The sequence below is a fragment of the Trichoderma harzianum genome, assembly GCF_003025095.1.
Source record: "Trichoderma harzianum CBS 226.95 unplaced genomic scaffold M431scaffold_2, whole genome shotgun sequence".
Taxonomy (NCBI): domain Eukaryota; kingdom Fungi; phylum Ascomycota; class Sordariomycetes; order Hypocreales; family Hypocreaceae; genus Trichoderma; species Trichoderma harzianum.
In genome coordinates, this window is record NW_020209250.1 from 285073 (window position 1) to 304603 (window position 19531).

The following is a 19531-nucleotide window of genomic DNA, read 5'->3' on the forward strand; positions in this document are numbered from 1 at the left end:
TTATAATGAAGGTGGTGTTAGTAAATCCAGCAATATTAGGGGATATGCTCCATGAAACAAGATACATAAATGCTGATTTCTCTTCATCTTGTTATAGCGCTTTGAACTAGAGCTTGCTAGGGTTCTTGGTGGCCAAGTCAGGATGCTGCATGTTGGCCCCTCCCTCCCAAAATGAAGCTCCCCATATTGCATGATATTACCCAGCTGAGCCTTTTTAACAGCAAACCACAGACATGCACAATAGCAAAGACACAACACCTCTTAATGCTTCTCGAAAATGAAAAGAGAAAAATAATGAGTTGATTTCTTGCATCTCTTGGTTGACAGTTACTTACCTACGTACATATAATGCTGTTGAAACCTAACCTAGCCTCGGGCTAGTATAGCAATAATACCTGAGCCATGCCCAATCCTTCTAAACTACCATTCATGCCGAGTACCCTCCATGTCATAAATCTTTATATGTGCAGTCGTTACAGCCCAATCCTCCTAGCCAGTCAATACTGTCCTCCCCCACCTTCATTTACCGCTGGGCCCTGCTGGATCTCTTCGTCCCAGATGCCCTGGACCCAAAGTTGTGCAAACGTTCACCAATCAAATACGCCTCATCCCTAACGCCCGCCGTCCACCGGTTCGTCACCTTGACAAGACCGACCGCGTGCTTGGCAAGTATGGCGGCAAAGGCTGCTGCAGGATAAGACTGTCTGTAAATCACCGTCAGCCTTACGGCTTCGGCGGCATCCTCGACCAGAGCGCCTCCATCGAGGCCACCGTGCTTGATAACGAATCCCGCCATCATGGGCGGCCCGAAGATAGCCACGCAAGATGCCATCAGGCCCGGGATAACAAAAGCTCGTGTCAGAAGGCGCACATCGGGACGCAGCCACCCGCGGCGCATGATGGATCGAACTGCCGTAGCGGCGCGGCTATCCGGGAACAGCGAAGTAATCAATCGACTTCCCAACTTGAGATAGAGCAGTCCCAAAACCCACGATTGAATAAGACGCACCGTGTGGCGATCCACTGCCTGGTCCTTTAGAGTCGAAATCGCCGCAGGAGGATACATGTACGTGTGCAGCGGGATGGTGACATAGAGCTCCATCAGCAGCGAGGTAAGCAGTGGGAACACGATCAAAAGCGCAAAATAAACGTAAAGGAGCTTAGCCAGACGGAGGCCAATCAGGGCTCCTCGTCCCACAGCCTTGCCCTCAAACAAGTCGCGGCGTGCCTGCTCAGTCCACTTCTGAACCGTCTCCTTAATGACGTGGTAGTGGAATATCGAATAGGCAACTGTGCCGAGCAAGAACACCCCAATGCTGAAGGCGTATATGTCGTTCGTTCGAATGTAATGTGGTATCAGCTCCTGGAAAATTCGTCTGCCAAAAACCAAGGGAATAATGGTGAAGCCCACGCCCGTGACCGAGGCAAAAAGCCAGATGAAGAGAATGAATAAAAAGACTCTGGCACGGAAGTTGGGAGGCACATAGACCATAAGGTACTGGTCTGAAGCATAGAGATCGTCGTCCGAACGGCCATCTCTGCGGTGGTTGCGTTCGCTCACTGTCAGGAAAATCTTCTGCCCCTTGGGAATCTTGATACGATCCGACGCGGGGGCCCGGACAAATCGACCATCCTTGACAAGCTGCTGAGAATCGACCAGCTGAGCCTTTCTGCGGCGTAGGTCTCTCCTTTGCTCAGAATTCATGGTCGTGTTTGGCTTCAAATCGCCTCCCTCAAAGGTATCTCGCCAAGTCTTGGGTACAATTTCGTTCCCCTCCCCGAGCTCGAGCAGGAAACCCGTCTGAGGGAGCCTGCCAGCCGTAGTCCCAGGGCGAAGATGTAAAACTCCTTCCTCGTCAATTCTTCTCTCCCCGAAAAGGAAATATGTCAGTCTGAGAGCTCGTGCACATCTGCGGAACCACCACGTGTACATGGTGTGGAGCGCGTCGCTGGGCTTGAAGAATTTAACGGCAAGGGGCATGAGGAAATTGTAAAAGAGCAAGTCGACTGGAAATTCCAATACTGGCTCGTTGGAAGAGTAGTGAATGGGGAGCACGCCTGGCATGGCAAATGACAGGCCCCATACAACACCGCCGAGACACACAATCACGAGAGCTCCGTACACGAAAGCAGAGAAGAGAATCTTCCTCAGTTGAGTTGTGAGATTTCTCTCTAGTACATCTCGGACGGGGTGGAACTCAGGGTCGTCAGGATCTCGGATGAAGTCTGTAAAGAAACCAAATGTTAGTCAAGGACTTATTGTGAGAAGAAAAAAAGACCATCTTGAGTGATGACAACTTACACAAAACACCTGGTCGCATTATCTTCCGGCACATGGAAACGAAGAGGGCAAAGTGAAACATGTAGCCGGTGCCTACGAACCAGTGCACAAATACCGACGTCATCGGATACTTGCAAGTGAAGACGATCCGGCTCGTCAGTGTGGTGCCCTCGAAAAGTGGCAGCAGGGCCGCGTCGAGAAGGAGGCCGCAGTAAAGAGGAAAGACGAGCATTTCGATGCTTATGATGAGTATCACCTTGATGATGCCGCTGGCCTGCTGGAGAAAGTCGATGATACCGGCCTCCCATGCATGCATCGTCGTCCCCCTCGAGAACGGGCTTCCCTTTTTCAGATACAACGCACCAATCAGGAACACGGTGGTGTAGCCGGCGAGAATTGCCCAAAACCTGTCCAAGCTTGACCAATGTGCCAGCTGCGGATCGACTGCAGGCCACTCTTCGGTTAAGCTCAGATCAATCACCCACGAACTGGGCTTCATAAACAGGGATGAAAGCTTGACAAGTGTCTCGGAGGTGGAACCAAGCACCATCGTTGTCGTTGACAGGATCTTGTCAAACCCCATATCACGGGCCATACTTAGGCTATCCTTGAGGTTATAGAACACAGCCAAGATGTTGGACTTGACGGTGTTGAGTGCGTCGTGGCTCACTGCCGAAAAGTTGTGGATTTCCGTTGTCGTCATGGGGAAAAAGTCTATGAAGAGGCACGTAGATAATCTGGTAGCAGCGCCTGTCCATAAGCCCCAAGACATTTTCCTAGCCGAAACGACATGAACTTTAGCGGAGGCGCCCACGACGGTTGCGAGCATCTCGACAATGTTCAGCGCGCCCCAAGAGCCCAATCCAGCGACCAGGAAAGTGGCATCTTGTAGCAACTTGGAGAGCTCGAAGAGCAAGCGCACAACTCGCATGGGGCTTGCAAGGAGCCAGACCGAGACACGTCCAATGTTGTAGGGGAGGAAAATGCAAGCAAAGATGGTGACAGACACAAGCACGGCGCAGAATATGGCGTTTTGGAAAAGCCCTGCAATAGGACCACGCATGCCAATAAGTTCCATAACTCCCTCGAAATCCTCCAAGTCGTCGATCGCCTCGGGATCGAATCCAGCAGCGTTGCCGTCGGCGGGAAGCCCATCACCATCCTCGCCGTTAGCCCCCGCCCAGAGATCGTCATTTTCAGCCGCTTGCTCAGCAACAGCTCGTATAGCAGCAGCTCTCTCGGCGGCAATGGCTGCTTGTTGGGCGGCAGCGTCAGCAACAGGGCCGGCTTCTGCAACATCCGGCTCATTCAAATTGCCCCACATGAAGTCAGCAACTCTATCGACGAGACCACCGGCTGGAGCATCACCACCGTTGGCAGCGACTTCCCCGGCCGCACCGTTTATGTGAGGCGGTTGAGCTTCGAATTCAGCATCCAAGTGGTGGCCTTCTCTATCGTCTTGATCCGGATGACGCTGATACACTTCTCTATGTACAGGGTAGCGTTGGTAGACTTCTCTGACGGGTTGATGTTGGTGGATGTCCCTCTCCGGAAGGCGCCGATAGTTTTCTCTGTTGAGATGGCTGTCGTCATCATGGGTTGGCTGCATATCGTCAAGATCCTGTCCGGGCTGCTCTTGGATGACGGGAAGGGTTTGAGATGCTTCATCGTGGTTGTCATCTGTAGGAAGTGCATCAAAGGACCATGAGTTGTTTGCCAGCGGATTAACGAATCGTTGCTCTTGGAAGCCGTCAGACATTGAACGAGGTCTGGTGGTAATATCATATAGATCATCCTCCAAGTCAGCGGCCGGACCCGACATATCGACGTCTTCAGGTTCCGGAGACCAGGCTGGTTCTTTTCCTTTCCAGGTGGATGGAGATGGGAGGGTGTCATGATCCGAACCAACATCTTGCTCGTGCTGCTCCCCTTCCTCTGCGACAGGGTCACTTGTAGCCTCGCTTGTGGCGTGACGGTTAGCATTGTCCATAGTCGATCGCCTAGTAACCTCGACCCAGTATTTGAGCTTCTCTTGAAGCCCTTCCTCCTCGATGATTCGCAATATGTCTTGGAGATCACCATTTGCGCGGCGGTAAATTCGCAGATAGTCTTCGACAGTGGCTCGCTCTTCCGCAGCATCCCCATCATCAGCACCTTCACGTGCCTGGGAATTCAGTTGATCGTTTTGTAAGGACGTGTTGGTACTGGACGTGGGGTACGGTTCATGTTCTAGTAGGGAATGGTTCGAGGAATCCGGAGTCAATGGCTGCTCGTCAGCAGCCGCGAGCGGGTCCGCTGGGATCAATCGCCAGTCTTGGGCACCCGCCTGTTCGCTGTCCTCCAGGGTTTCATCGTCCGAATCGGTGGGTTCTGGGTTTGCCGGCAAGTGTTCTGGCTGAGCAATCTCTGGTACAGGAATCGGAAAGTCATTTTCCGGTGCGGCAAAGGCAGCTCTCATATTGATTTCTGGCTGTTGTTGAACCACATAGTCTCTAACAAGTATGATGAGAATGAAGGAGATGATAACCAGAACGGTAATAACCTGTCCTTCCAGCACAGATACAATAGCACGGTTCAAGCTGGCGCTTCTCGTTAGGTTGCCGATGAACGCGACATTACCGAGGAGGGTCGTAGCAACGAATGATTGACTAGCATTGCCTGGTGCTGCAGATGCATTGGACAATCGCCCAAGCTCCGCATCTGAGGCCAGCAAGGGAGACGTGAATGAACCGAGCAAGAATCGCACCAAGTAATCGGAAACTTCCTTCCCCTGGAGCTGGCCGACCACGGCTTCGACATCAGCCGCTGACGTGGTGGTGGCAGCAAGTAGAGGGCTGGCGGGACAAGTGCCGATAGCCAGAATAGACGATGGAATGTCAGACATGGTATTGTTGGTCTCGTTGATGCGCGACATGATGGAACCAGCACCCGGACCCTCGTCACTGACCCAGAACATGAAGGACCAGACGGCCCTCATGAAATAGGGAAGCCAAAAGACCCAGACGCTTATGGCCACAGCTGCCCGCAGCCAGACCAAAAAGTTGCGGAACAGGTACTTGGCCATGTGCTCGACGAAGATGTGCACGGGCAGCGACTGCGGCATGTCTGGTGCGTAGAGCTTTGTGAACCGGAACGGTGTCTTGCACAGCTCACAGTACTTTTTCTGGGAGTGCGAGAGCCACTCCATCAAGCAGTCCTGGTGGACATACTTGATGCTGCCGCTGCACTTGCACGGGTAGAAGAGCGGCTCGGCCTGCGTGCCCTCTCCACGACATATTCGGCATATCGAAGGGGCCGTGTCGGTGGCGCCAAGGCCATCGTCGTGCTGGGTCGTATCTCGAAGTTGGGCGGCGGGCCCGACGTCTGAGGCGTCCCACGCGTCGTCCATGGTTGGGAGACGAGGCGAGAGACGAGGCGAGACAAGAGAAGAAGAAGAAATACCCGCGGCGGGGGAGCTAGCGAAGAAGAGAAGTCGGAAGAATCATGAGTCGAGACAAGGCGGCCGTCGTTGTTGGGACACAGGTAAAGAAAGGCTGAGGAAGGTCGTGAAAAGTCTCCGCCCCTCTATCTTGTACAAGAACACCGAGATAAGGATAAGCCTGGGAGGATCCGGGCTCAATGTAGTATTGAAAAGCTCAGTGTTGGCCAGCAATGTCTAAGCGGAGGGGAAATGCCTGGATGGCGGAGTTGATGTATCGAAGAAAATGGATGGAGATGAAGTGGTTGAGCGGACTCCGGAGAAATGCGTCTGTGCGCAGGCGAGATGAAGGAACCCGTAGATTGTTGAGACTCTACGACCGGCAGGTACTAATCGATAACATGGTGGTGGCGTGAAGGCCGCACGGTTACACTAGTACCTCTGAAGTAGAGTGCTCGGAGCTCGAGTCCGACATTTGTTAGAGATGGAGGTATCCGCCATTTAGTCAACATTGAAGACAATGAAATGCGCGTACTCGTACGTTGTTGGGATGAGGTAAGACGGGTGATTCAGCAACAGAAGAGAAGATGGATGATTGGTTTACATGGCAAAGTGATGTAGTAGACACGAGTACATAGATCTAGTAGATATTGATCTATAGAGGAAATGGGTGAATAGAGTAAATACAAGAAATAAGAGATGCACTTCTTAGACAACAGAGTGGATGAGTTTGCTACGAGTATATGGAGTCAATACAGAGAAATTGAGTCGATATGTCGTACAGTAGGTAGCACCTAGCTGAAATGATACTGATCAGCCCATCTGCAAGGCCAAACACTAACCATCGTGTTAGTATGTGGCTCTTATCACGACACACATTAACGGGTGTCTGGTATTGCAAAGCGACATGTGAAAGCACTTGATCCGTCTAGAGGAAAAATGTTGGGTTAATGGTTATTACAAAGTGCCCACTGGTAACGAATGCCAACAGCCAGTATTACTAACTTACATGCAATATTATCGCACCAATAGCTTGCAGCCGCTACGGAGCTGAAGAAACAAGGTTTCACATGGTGGTGCCATATTGCCACCTTGGGGCCCAATATCGTCATATCGTCATCTACGAGTTCTGAAGCTCCACAGGCATGAAGCTGAATTACACGAGGCGGGAAACTGCTTCGACTAAAAATAAGACCTGATATATCGGTGTTGTGCAACATTTCTGCTTCCATAATGCCTGTTTATACCTGTGATTTCAATTAGGCCAGTCTTAGGGTTCAGATTGAGTGTCGGACTTACGCTACCCGGAAGCATCCCTTTGAAAGATGCCAGCTCTGTACATAATACACGCCCAGCGGCATGAAACCAGCCGGCTTGCTTTCTCCTATGTCCTCTCTCTCATCTTCTTTTACTTGAAGCCAGATAATAGTATAGTAGCCCACAGCTGAGTTACCTGAGGCTGGCCTAGACCTGTTCCCCACCCTGTATCTCATAGATGGATGATATCGCACATGAGTTGGAGTTGCTCATTTGTTCGCCATCACCATCACCGCGTTCATTATACAGCTTGATATCAAACGTGATGAATCTAGACAATAGCTTTTCCTATAAATCTGTCCATTTGCACTCTAGATGTTTTATCAATCTGTATCTATTTATATCTACAACATCTACTATATCCACTACCATCCACTCCGTCTAGCTACATCTACTACCATCTACTATGTCTAGCTGCATCTCCTATCATCTATACTATACGTAATGTCCCCCGTAATCATCTCTTTATGCAGCAGTCTTCGTCCATCTTGCCCAATCCACGGACCGCGTATCACGGCCTTGGTTGGCCACACCCATCCGTGATTGATGATGGCGGATCTACACCCTAGTGGCCACTGGGCGGTCCAATCGCCGTCTTGTTTCATGTCTCCAGGCCATGCGAGGCTGCTGGATCGCTGATGTCGACGGCAACCAAAAACAAGCTTCTTGCCAGCGCCATGACGTGTCCCATTGCATGAAGACGATAGACGATCGGTGTGTTGTTTGCGCATCTTGTTTGCCAGATTCGTTTGGATGTTGGTGTAATTCACGTCAATTCCATAAAAGGCCGCCCGTAGCATGTAAAATTCAACCGCCCTCCAGTGCACTGCATTTGCACGGCACAGCAATTCCGTGGAGTCCACCTCATGCTTATGAATTATGTTCTCAATAACATCAAGTTGAATTACCAAAACTCCCTGACACACGGACTTAGAATCCCCTGAAGCAAAGGCCCCGAACGTGTTTCGTGTGCTGAAACTTGCCGTGATCCGCCCCCATCCTACATTCTCCCTGCTACAAGAAAGAGATTCCCCTTCAGCTCTAGGGGTGGGCCATCGAAACGAAACCCGTGCCCCGCGGTATCAATGAGGTACCTCCACAAGGACATCTGGGGCCACGATACCCTGCCGCTACTTTACGGGGCGCCCCCATCCACAGAAATGCTACCTGCCAGGCTACATCACCAGTCCACTAGAAATATGGTAGGTACCTCCGCTAGCTCGTCACGCTGTCTTTTATTCTAAGCTGGCTTCTTTTTTCTCTTTCTTGGTTCCTCATTTTCGTTTCTACTTCTCTCTACTTCAACTTTCACCATCTTCTTTCTTCGCTCTTGTTCTTCTCGACTAAACCACTTGCCATAGTACGACTTTGACAGAGCTTACTCTTTTCTCATGGCCGAGTCCAGCGGCTTGAAGCCGGGCAACGGCTCGCATGTGAATGGCAAAATGAACGGCCAGACACCAGGCAAGAAACTTGCTGCACCACGACCACGACGCGGCTTCGTGGGCTGGGTAGCAGGGGCTGTCGCTAGGTAAGTTGTAACTTCTCGAGATTTCCATCCTTGACGACCCCAATTGCTGCTTTTTTCGACGTTGCGATGCGGCGCCTGGTCGCTTGTGGCTTGCTGCAGCTTGGCCTGTCATGCGCGGGGGAACCAACATGTGCTGATCGATGATTGCATCCACAGACTTGCGACCTGGGCCTTTATCCTCACGCTTCTCTTCCGCTGTCCTTCCACGCTCGAGGAATGCGATCAAGACTCTCCCTTCATCTGCAAACCGTACTTCCAAGCCAAAGCCGCCGTCGCCCCATACACGCTGCCATACTACGACCAATACATTGCGCCATATGCGGACTTTGCGTGGCCATACTACCAAGCCGTCGACTCCAGCGTCCTCACTCCAGCGCGCACCTATGCCGTCCAATACGGTGGACCATGGGTCGAAAAGGGCCAGGAACAAGTCTGGGCTCAATGGGAGAAGCATGGCCAGCCTCAGGTAGCTCAGCTGCGTGCTCTGTCCCAGAAGCAGTATGAGGAAACAATTGCTCCATACATGGAGCGCGCAGGCGAGGTTTTCGGACCCTACTACGAAATCGGCCATATCAATTCTCTCCGGCTGTACTACCAGGTCTTGCTGCCAAGCTACGAACTGGTGCAACCCTATGCGCACCAAGGCTACAACGCGGCCTCGAGTTTCACCACTGGCACGGCCCTGCCTGCTGCTCAGTGGGTTTGGGGAAAGACGAATGCCTTCCTCAACAAGGCCGTGTGGCCGCAGGTTCGAATGGTCTACGTTGAGAATGTAGAGCCTCAGCTCGTTCGCATTGGTGAGCGCTTGGAAAGGTACAAGAACCGAGCAAAGACCAGAGTCCTTCCTGAAGTGACGTCGTCTTCTACGTAAGTGAATCTCCATTTCCCTGATCAACACCCTTCCAGCTTCTCCTCGTGTCGTCTAACAAGAGCTTAGGAGACGAAAAACCACTACTGAGCCACCACGATACTCGTCCTTTAGCAAACCGGCCCCACAGGGCACACAATCCGCAAGCACAACAGCTTCCGAATCTGTTGCTCCCCCTCCGAGCTCAAGCGTAGAGCAGCAGCCGGTAACAGAATCATACTGGAACCCTGTGCAGGCCCCTCCTGCTGCGGAAAATGAAACGGAGAAGAGAAGGATTGCCCGCGAGATGGTAGCGCAGGACCTTGAGATGTGGCAGAATAAATTTGCTGCCCAGGCCGAAGAGGGCGCTGCCGATATGGAGGACCGGATCGACGAGATTGCTAACCGCATGGTTGTCGATGAGATTGTCTCCAAGGGCAAGCCCCTTGTCAAGAAGCTCGAGGCACTAGTCCAGTCGGAGACTGATGGTCTCAAGGCCAAGATTGCTAGTATTGTTGCAGAGAATGCCGCCAACCCACTCGACGATGCCCAAGAACAAATCGTTGCTGCTATCCGAGCTGCTGGCATAGCCATCAAGACAGCCGCGCAAGGAATCAGGTCCTGGCGGGAAGAGTATGACGATAATTTGCAATACATGGTTCTCAAGGCCGCCGACGTACATTTCCAGATACTTGATGAGACTACGAATCTCGCGCTTCAGCAACTCGGAATGAAATGGGCCTGGACCGATGGAGTTACATATAGAGATTGGGCAAAGTATCACGAGCTCAAGCAGACACTGGGGGATTGGACCGAAGAGCTGAAACATCTCATTGTCACTCACCCCACGCTGCTTCAAGCACAGGATGCTGCAGCTCTGGTCGAGGATGACGGAATGACCATTGCCTCTAGCGCTGCCAAGGAGCTTGCTCGTCTTAAGCAAGTTGCCCAGTGGAAGATTCTCGCGAATGACGCTACCGACAACTTTGATTCTGAGGCGATGGAGAAAGCAGCAGAAGCTGCACAGAACCCAGTCGTGCCTGAGGACGAAACCACTGTGGAGAGTTACGAGCAGGGAGATGATGAAGCAGCTGGAGAGCCTTCAGCAGAAACCGCTAATGAAACCCATGGTGAAGAGACGCCTTTGTCGGCTGCTGATAATACCGTCTTGGAAGCTGTCTTGGAAGCTGTCGCAGAAGAGGCAACACCAGGAACAACTGACGAGGCCACATCGCCATTGGAGTCTGATTCCGCGGATGAGGTCATTGATGACGCCGTTGTGGACGAGGAATCGTCGGACGAGGAGCTTCCCATTGTGGACGACGCCGGCTCGAATGTCTTTGAACATGTTGTGGAGGAGCATGCTGACCTCAACGAAAAAGCCCAGGAGCCCCTTACCAGCCAGACCGACGAAGTTCCGGATTCCCTAGAAGACGGAATTGTAGAGCCCGAGGTCGAGGTTGAAACGGCCGAAATCCCTGTCTCTCATGACAATGAAGAATCTAGCTCGGCTGTTTTGGAGGAGCCTTCCATAACTCCCAGCGCTGCGACTACCGAAACCGTACTGGAATCCGAGCCTGAAGAAACTGCCGAGGCCGTGTTGGAATCCGAGGACGATATCCTGGATGAGGACGAGATCTCATGGCAACAAGATCAAAAGATCCTGGACAACGATTCCGCTTCCGTCAAGGCAACTTTCCTCGGCGCGGCCGCTCAGGTAGTCTCTGGCTGGCAACCCATCTTGGACGACGAGGACGATGAAACTGACGATAACTTCCTATCTAGCGCGACTAAAGCTGCCGAGGCAGCTTATGCCAGCGCAATTTCTCTAGCATCTGACCAGTATTCGAGTGCATCGTCCATTATTTCCGCCCAGGTCCATGGCACCCCGACCCCGGCCGTCCAAAACCAACTTCTTTCTTCCGTATCGGCCGCTTACGACCAGGCAGTCGCTGCAGCGAGCTCAAGATTCAAGGATGTCGTAGACGCTGCATCAGCTGGTGTCTATGGCACCCCGACAACCACTCCGGCAACCCCGACACAGGCACACTGGAGTAAAGTAGAATCGATTGCGGCGGAGCGCCTGAACGAGGGCAAGCTATGGGCGGAGCTTCAGTACCAGAGTGCCTTGATTGCTCTGGGATTAGCAACCGCAACGCCTACTTCAACCTCTGCAGCTGAGAAATATTATGAGCAGGCCAAGTATAACTATTACGCCGGACTCGGGATGGCGCATGATCGTTACAACAATTTCATTTCTGCTGCCTCTTCGGCGTTATCCTCCCTAACAGCCACACCAACCCCTACTCCCATGGCTTTCACCGACTCTGCAATTTCAATGGCTTCTGCTGCGGGAAAGGCTGCTGAATCTGCCTACGCCAAGGCGACTGAGAATGTTGCTTCTGCGGTCGAAGCCGTTGACGATTCTATCTCTTCTTTACACGATGCTGCGACTGAGCAGATTTACAACGCTGGATTAGCCATTGGCGAGACTTTTGGAACTGTGATCAGCCAACTCAGCATTGACATATATGGTCAGCCAACCCCGGCAGCCATTGGATGGTACGAGGGATGGGTATCGGATGCGCAGGCCGTCGTGGCGAGTGCCACCTCTGCTGTTGGCAGAGCCACTGAAACTGCATCTGCCGGTGCCGCAAAGGAGTACGAGTCTGTGAGCGAGCTGGTTTCGGAGCTGATCGTTGGTCGGGAGGCGCCTTTCACGGAGAGTGTATTATCAAGACTTCAAGCGGCGTATGCATCGGCAACACAGAACGTGGCCAGCCTGGCGAGTGAAGCCAGTGCGGCGGCTGGATCAGTTGGCGAAAAGGTGGGAAGCATTGCGAGCAAGGCAACCGACGCTGCGAAGCATGGAAAAGATGAGTTGTAAGATGGTCATTGCGAAGTGGGCGGAGCAGTGCTTAGACGATACCCTCTATTGTTTCTTTTTTTTCCGTTCCCTTTCTTTTGTTGTCAAAGATGAATTTGGATGGTTTTCTTTCTTCTTTTTCTTTTTGTTCTATATGTATTTTTCCTAAGCATCGCCGGCCGACAAGATGCCGACTTTTCCTTTGTTTTGGGTGGCAGCAAACAAACAAAAATTGCGGTTCGTGTTTCCTAATTGTGATTTTGGGAGAGAGAGGAAGAGGAGAGGAGCTGGGTGGACTGTATACCTACTGGCTCCGTGCATTGTACGCTATATCTAGATGTATTCTCATAGCACAGTTGAATTAGGATAGTGATTATTGGCAATCATTGTTTTGAGATGTGACTTTAACACTTGATTAAGGGAGATGCTAGACTACGCCGACGGCTCGATGTAGAATACCTTGTCTGCAAGCAGGTCGGCGTACTCTTCTGTGCCGCGCTCCTACTCCCGCATCTTTGCCTGCCACGCTGCCACGCTGCCACGCTGCCACGCAACATCAACTCGTCAACCTGCAAGATGCCGAGAGCACCGAAGAAGGATTCTCCCCCTCCCGACCTGTCGTTGGTCAACAGGTAATAGTCAGCGCCCCAACTCTGCTATCCAGTATCCCAGCGATTGCATGAGGTTCGAGTGCTAGAATAGAAGGTGGAGGGAAACGTTTTATTTCCTCGCTCATAGATACCTTATGTCTAAGGTACTTGGATAGGTCTTTGTGTTCACTATATTTTTCTTGTATCTGCTACAATAGCTATATTTCTCTATAGGTAGGTAGTTTTTGTTATTATTATTCAATATTTATATATCTAGTTATGAATTACTGACTTGGGATGCTAGATAGCAGAGTTGGGGTGCTGGCTAGCATTTCCTTTACTAAACCCCCAGGATACGCTGTCTATAGATACATTCCCATTCCCCGGCTGTAAAATATCTTCAGTCAGGCTGTAGGGACGCTCAGAGGCTTTTCCTTCATTCTGCGGATCATCTGATGTGGATAGAAGAATCCCCTCAGCGGCTGACACATCTAGAGCCCAACTGCCACGTCCCATAAAGACGTCTTAGACAAGAGCCCGGTTCTCAGGTGTAGATATTGCAGAACAGACGTATAATTGTCAAACACATTTACGTCCAAGTAAAGCGAACGCACGTCTAGATCACAGCCAGCAACACGGTCTGCCACCTCCCGCCAGCGCGCAATTGCTTGTTTGTCAAGTCGTCCACCCCAGGTGTTGAGTAATTCTATGTATCGTCGCCTGTCGCGTGACCTACAATATGTAAATATGCACGACGTGATGTGTGTCCCGCTGTTCCATAGTTCCATGCATACAAGTTTCGGCATCTGGAGTGCCGCTGCCGCCGCAACTTGGATCAGCTCGTTGTAGTGTGCCGGGACAAGGAGCTCTGAGCAGAGGTTTAGATGCCTTAGGTTGCTCCACGACATGCTGGGTAGCGGCAGTTCTGGGTTCTTGCTTGGGAAGAAGGCGTAGAAGAAGTCTTTGGCATCGACGTTGAAGATGGCTGATAGATTCTCCAAGTTCTGGCTCACTTTCGCGACGCTTTGGCCCAAGGCTGGATAGGCTTCTCTTTTCCCAGTAGTATGCATGGCAGGGTTGAAGCTCTCAAACATTGACACCGAATGTAAAGTTTTATGGTGCTGTATAACGTCAAGAAATAAACGGGTATGATCTTCGTCTCGAATCTGCCGACCAGAGAACTTGTTGGTATCGATTCCTCGCCACGGCTCGTACGAAAGGTGCTCTAGGCGAGGTAAACTTTTGATCATCGGCCCCAAAGCCTTTGGAACAGAGAAGTGACGGTAAAACTGTCGACGAATGAGCAGCCATGTGACTACCTTGACCTCGGGCAGGGTTCCTAGCTTCCGGGCCACCGATGTACGCAGGTCGAAGCCTAGCCCTTTGGGATGTCCAAAGACTCTGAGTTTAGCACCGTCGGGGGGGTTGTCGATTTGTATGCCTCGATTCCAGCCGTGAGTGGCCTTGCCTCGTTTTCTGGGTTTCGAGTATTTCGGGGGTATGTTCGCTCTGCGATGGATTCGGCTCTTGAGCTCCTGGCAATAGTGAAGGGCGTCGCTTGGAGAGTGAACACTAATCTCCAATCCAACCTCGCCGTGCTGTTCCCATTGAGATAGGATAGAAAACAGCTCCCAAACTGCTGTTGTGAACAGACGTTGGTTCGCTCGGATTTCTTTGGGTGATTCTCCCTTTTTGCACTTTTTGCAGTCATACTCTGGGAGTTGTATGCGCAGGCAGATGAATTTCACAGACATCCGGCGATTGTTGTCGTCTTGCATTATCTTGCCGAATTCTGTGAGGTCTGACTGATGCAAGGTGAGGTGTCTAAAAGTCCATCGTTCAAAGAATACCTGCCATTCTCGAGAAACAGTAGCGAAGGCGCATTTTTGACGGCTCAGCTCTTGGGCGTCCCTTTCTTTTGAGTAGTAGATTAAGTCGGCAAGTCGTTTCAGAATCATTAATCGCAGTTCTGGTGGAAGATACATCCATGATGCAGGTGTATTTGTAGTTTCATCCGACGTTTTGAGGGGGTTCATACAGTATCGAAAGGCGATACGTCGGGAAGTGTAGCGAATGGAAAGAGAAAAAAAATATCAGCTTAGCATAGGTTTGACGAGTGGCAGAGTAAAACTAGAGATACACACACATATATATAAATTTCTAATCAAAGAATAAAATGACTATATAACACAAAAAGTAAGAGAAAGGTCTATTGTGTATAAAAGTTTGGTGGCTGCCGGTGAGCTCGCGCCTCACCGGCGGCTTTTGCCATTATGCACCAGTGAGTCATGATTGTTGTGGTGTTAGCTGTGTCTTGTTTTTTTTTTTTTCTTTTTCAAGAATATTTCTTGGTTCCTGAAAGTGTCACCTTTGATGAGATTCTTTCGGCTTGATCCGGATGCTACGGTGTAGTCTACAAAAAATATGAGCTAGGTAACGAGCATTCTAGCTGCACGATGGCTGTATGCATAATGAGCCGCACAAGGAACAAGCCACTTTCTGATTTAGAGTCCGGGGCTAATTCGTTACTTTTTATGAGTAGCAGCCTCAATATCTCTAAAACAGGACGGCTTTCCCTCTGCCCTGATAAATGGCACAGCGCTGGCCCTTTGACCAGCTTCACGCATTAAGCCGACGGAGTATCCCGCGCATCATGTTGGAAGTATAACCAAGCCCGATGGCCCCAGTATAGAGAAAAGTGACTTGAGCCATTGACCCGAGAAACTGCAGTGGTTCAAATTTTGATGCTTGAGATTAAATATACTGTAGTGGATTGTGTTGGGCAATTCCGCGGTGTTGATTGGGTGAAATATAAATATCTTGAACGTGTGGAAGATGGTCTTGTTGGACCTGGAGCCCGTCACCTGTCACTCACCGACTTGCTCCCCGTTCAAGAGATGGTATATTGATGCTTTCTTCCTCTTCTTGGACATGTCGGCTTGTCACGGCCTATGGCTTTTTGACCGCACGCAAAATAATTCTCCGGCTTACACACAATGGCTAGAACAGAACAGAACAAAGATGAATTGGAGGCCCTTTGTCTGGCTTTGTCTGACTGGCTGGTTACCCGCTAGGAATACTAAGGAATCCGGGGCTTTCGATTTCCCCGCCGTCCGTCGAGATTTATTAACATGACACATTGACCTGACAGTGCCAAGTTGCGGAGTCACGACTGGCCGCTTCGTAATGGATCTCTTAGTATCTCTTACTTACTGTTTTGGCACTGGACACTGCAGGCTCGGGAAAGCTAGCCGGCAACCGACTGGAGACTGGAGTGGAAATCTCGTTCGTCCTGACCCGAGGCGGCTCGAAATGCGCCGGCGTGTGTGACAAACCAACCAAAAGTGCCTTTTTGCTTTGTGTGTTCCTTTCACAACTCACAACTCAGATCAGGCCAAAATCACAGCCTTGCCTGCGATGCCACCGCCCGCGACAACCCGTCACTGCGTGAACTGAAGCCGAGCCCAGCCCGCATCTCCATCTGCCCTGTGCGTGCGCGGCCAAGCAGGGAGCCTGATTTTGCTTTGATTTTTGTTCATTGTTCCATTTTTCTCCAATCATTCTATTCTATTTCTTCGCTGTCGCATATATTATCCGCTTCTTCTCCGCACCGCCCCAAACCCGAGGCTTCCGCTTCCGCTTCGCTCACAACCCCCCCGAGCCCGAGATCCTCGCCCGACATACTCGCGTACGAAGCTTCAGTTCAGGTCAGCTCAGCCATGCCCGATAAGACGGCGTCGGTTGTCTCGTACGCCGCCGGGGCGTCTCTCGCCGCTGCCGCCCTCATCTACGTCTTCGGCCCGACCTTTACCATCGACCACGACACCACCAGCTCGCGCAAGAAAACCATCGTCGGCCTGCGCAACCAGGCCAACGACTGCTTCATCAACTCGGTCCTGCAGGCCCTGGCTGGGCTGCCCGAGCTGCGCGTCTACCTGATCCGCGAGACGCATCGCCGCCGCATCGAGGACCCGGCCGTATACGCAAACCTGGTGCAGCCCCTGGACGGCAACGGGAAGCAGCTTGCGCAGTGGAAGCTGCAGGGCCTTCAGGATGGGCTGGTGACACACGGGCTGAAGGAGATGCTGGACGCGCTTAACGAGCGGCCCATTTCGAAAAAGGCCATTTCGCCCTTTCCCTTTGTCAAGGTCTTGGAGGTTGCGTTCAAGCAGCGCATCAGCAGGCAGCAGCAGGATGCGCAAGAGTTTCTGCAGATTGTGGCAGAGAGGCTGAAGGACGAGTATCACGCCGGCCAACGCGCTCGCCTGCATGCTCGGAAGCTGGGCATTGCGGCGGCAGTGACCGAATTGAGTACGAATAGCACCAAGGACAAGGACAAGGATGGCAACGACACTGACAAGTCGGATGACGCTGTCGAAATCAACATCACCGACGGATTGGGATTGGAAGCATCTACTGTAGCGGGATCCGAGAGCGAGATTGCAGTCAACATCGATCTGGCCGATGTGCAGAGAGCCGTTCGCGAGATCCAGAACAAGCCTCCCTTAGAACTCGAGGAGGGCTTTCCGCTGGAGGGCAAATACGAGTCGCATATCCAGTGCCAGACTTGCGGCTACACCACCAAGCCGAGGGAGGAGACTTTCTGCAGTCTGACGCTCGCAGTCCCGCAGGTCTCATCGACAACACTCAACGCATGCTTTGACGGTATTTTTAAGACGGAATATATCGACGACTTCAAGTGCGAAATGTGTCGCCTAGTGCAGACCCGGACCAACCTCGAGCACGAGATGGCCAAGTCGACGTCCGAGAGCTTCAGGGCCGTGGCCCAAGAGAACATTGAAAAGCTGAAGATGGCCATTGCTCTCGACCCGGAACAGCCTCCCGAGGACGTCGAACTCGGCGACATTCGATATGCGCCCAAGAGGAGAATCGCCAAGACGACGCGCATGTCTACGTTTCCCAAAATCCTGGCTATTCATCTGTCCCGATCCATCTACGGCATCGGCCAGGTCACGCAGAAGAACTCGGCCAAGGTCTCCTTTCCCGAGCAGCTGCCGCTGGGAAGCGTCATCGAACAGCGCAAATACAAGCTCCTGGGCGTCGTGACACATCGAGGAGGCCATAACAGCGGCCACTACGAAGCATTTAGGCGCCAGAATGCGCCGTCTCCCTACGCAAACATCAATACCTTTCAGCCCTCTGAAATCTATAGCAAGACACCGACGCCCATTTCAACACCGCAGATTTCTGCCCTCCGATCTGACAGCCCCTCAATATCGACTCCGGATCTGCTCTCGCCGTCCTCGGACACGACTCCGTCTACGCCGTCGCTAGAATCTGCTGCAGGACCCCCTCGAAGCGTCCCCGTCGACCTAACGAACGGCAGAGATGGCGAGACCAGCAGCCTTCGATCTGTTGCTGCATCTACCAAGTCAGCGCTGTCCAAGCTCGCGCCTCCCAGAGCAAGCCTCAACGGATCCTCATCACCCAGCCCCCTGGGCGTCGGCAAGCCTCATCCGCGACCCAAGAAGAAACGGCCCGCGGATAAGTGGTGGAGAGTGAGCGACGAAAAGGTACGCGAGGCCAAGACAAGCGAGGTCTTGGGCATGCAGAAGGAGGTCTACCTGCTATTTTACGAGCTGGAGGCGGAAGAATGAAGTACTACATACATCATTACCCCTTGAAAGCACAGCCGCCCATTCTACCTTTGGCATACAAGTCTTTTGACTCTCACTCGTCGTTTTTTTCTTCTTTTTTTTGAATGCCTATTACGAAGTATTCACGATTTGGAAACCTTTCCCCCTTTTTTCTTCTTCTTTTTTGTTTTTCTTTGCTTCTTTTTTTGCATTTGTCCGGCGTTTTTTTTTTCGTCTTGTTCAATTTCGGGGGTTTGTGTACTACTGTAGAAAGTTCGTTCGCCCGGGGGGAACCAAAAAAAGAATGGACATATCTGAACTTAGAACCTTGTCGGCTTTTGCTTGGGCCGCGGAAAAAAACTACATTGAACATACAAGTATGGGCTGCGCGGTGGAGAGAGAGAGAGGGAAAATGGAGAGAAAGTATTATTGGACATAGGAGAGAGGGAGAGGTATTATTGGACATAGGAGAGAGGGAGAAGTATCATTGGAAATAGGAGAGAGAGAGAGAAAGGGGGCGGTGCGGAAGATGACTTGTACGAGAAGAAGAGATTTTTTCATTCATTGTAAGAGAGTACAGGTACTTGTAGTAGTAGTAGCAGCAGTAGTAGTAGCATTGGATCTAAAAAAAGAGCAGCCGTCGCAGCGATTGTAAATTATGAGTGGATTTTGGGGCATATCCGCGGTTTAATATTGGATTGGAAGTCGTTTAATTAGACCCAAATGCCAAATGAACCTTTGTGGTTGATGACGATTTTACAGCAAAAAGAAGCCATAATTTCCCCTCGCAAATTTGTTCTAGAAGAACGTTCAGCTAAATATAGTATGGGTCTGGCCCGGTGCCCCGTAATTGGGTAATCTTCTTTTTATTTTTGTGACATCCATGGAGAGAAGAATCTTTATATAGAAGTTTTTCTTTTCATCTCGCTGGGTAGGCATAGTGGCTTATTATTTTCATAATTAAGCTTAAATTACAAAGATGCACGGCTAATTTACGCCCAATTTTATGAGGGCATGCTGATGATGGACACCAGTTATTATCAGCCTTGGGTTTATGTATTCTAGTAGTTTTTTACCTTGCTTG

General features: G+C 51.2%; 5 protein-coding genes across 5 annotated transcripts; 2 read left to right on the forward strand and 3 right to left on the reverse strand.

Annotated features, from left to right (window-relative positions):
* Positions 1-97: 97 nt before the first annotated feature.
* On the reverse strand, positions 98-6100 carry M431DRAFT_515753 (hypothetical protein). The gene is made up of 2 exons (XM_024920281.1): positions 2303-6100; positions 98-2226 (listed from the first exon to the last, which is right to left on the reverse strand). Exons 1-2 carry the CDS (start codon positions 5667-5669, stop codon positions 524-526), a joined length of 5070 nt encoding a protein of 1689 aa, XP_024778236.1. The 5' UTR covers positions 5670-6100; the 3' UTR covers positions 98-523.
* A 2307-nt stretch (positions 6101-8407) lies between these two features.
* Positions 8408-12281, forward strand: M431DRAFT_490173 (hypothetical protein; the record flags this gene model as incomplete). Its single annotated transcript, XM_024916769.1, has 3 exons — positions 8408-8547; positions 8704-9414; positions 9485-12281. 3 exons carry the CDS (start codon positions 8408-8410, stop codon positions 12279-12281), a joined length of 3648 nt encoding a protein of 1215 aa, XP_024778237.1.
* A 1183-nt stretch (positions 12282-13464) lies between these two features.
* M431DRAFT_36278 (hypothetical protein) lies at positions 13465-13707 on the reverse strand (the record flags this gene model as incomplete). Its single annotated transcript, XM_024914574.1, has 1 exon — positions 13465-13707. A coding segment is annotated over one exon (243 nt), but the record flags the coding sequence as incomplete, so codon positions are not given.
* Positions 13708-14046: 339 nt separating this feature from the next.
* M431DRAFT_62020 (hypothetical protein) lies at positions 14047-14808 on the reverse strand (the record flags this gene model as incomplete). The annotated part of the gene is made up of 1 exon (XM_024921606.1): positions 14047-14808. A coding segment is annotated over one exon (762 nt), but the record flags the coding sequence as incomplete, so codon positions are not given.
* Positions 14809-15846: 1038 nt separating this feature from the next.
* M431DRAFT_477766 (hypothetical protein) lies at positions 15847-18468 on the forward strand (the record flags this gene model as incomplete). Its single annotated transcript, XM_024915607.1, has 3 exons — positions 15847-15912; positions 16050-16209; positions 16244-18468. The coding sequence occupies 3 exons, from the start codon at positions 15847-15849 to the stop codon at positions 18466-18468; spliced, it is 2451 nt and encodes an 816-aa protein (XP_024778240.1).
* Positions 18469-19531: the final 1063 nt, after the last annotated feature.

Coding starts and splice junctions, on each gene's coding strand:
- M431DRAFT_515753 (XM_024920281.1), bottom strand. CDS start 5,669: ATGGACGACGCGTGGGACGCCTCAGACGTCGGGCCCGCCGCCCAACTT. Junction 2,227..2,302: donor AATGCGACCAGGTGTTTTGT/GTAAGTTGTCAT, acceptor GTTTCTTTACAG/ACTTCATCCGAGATCCTGAC.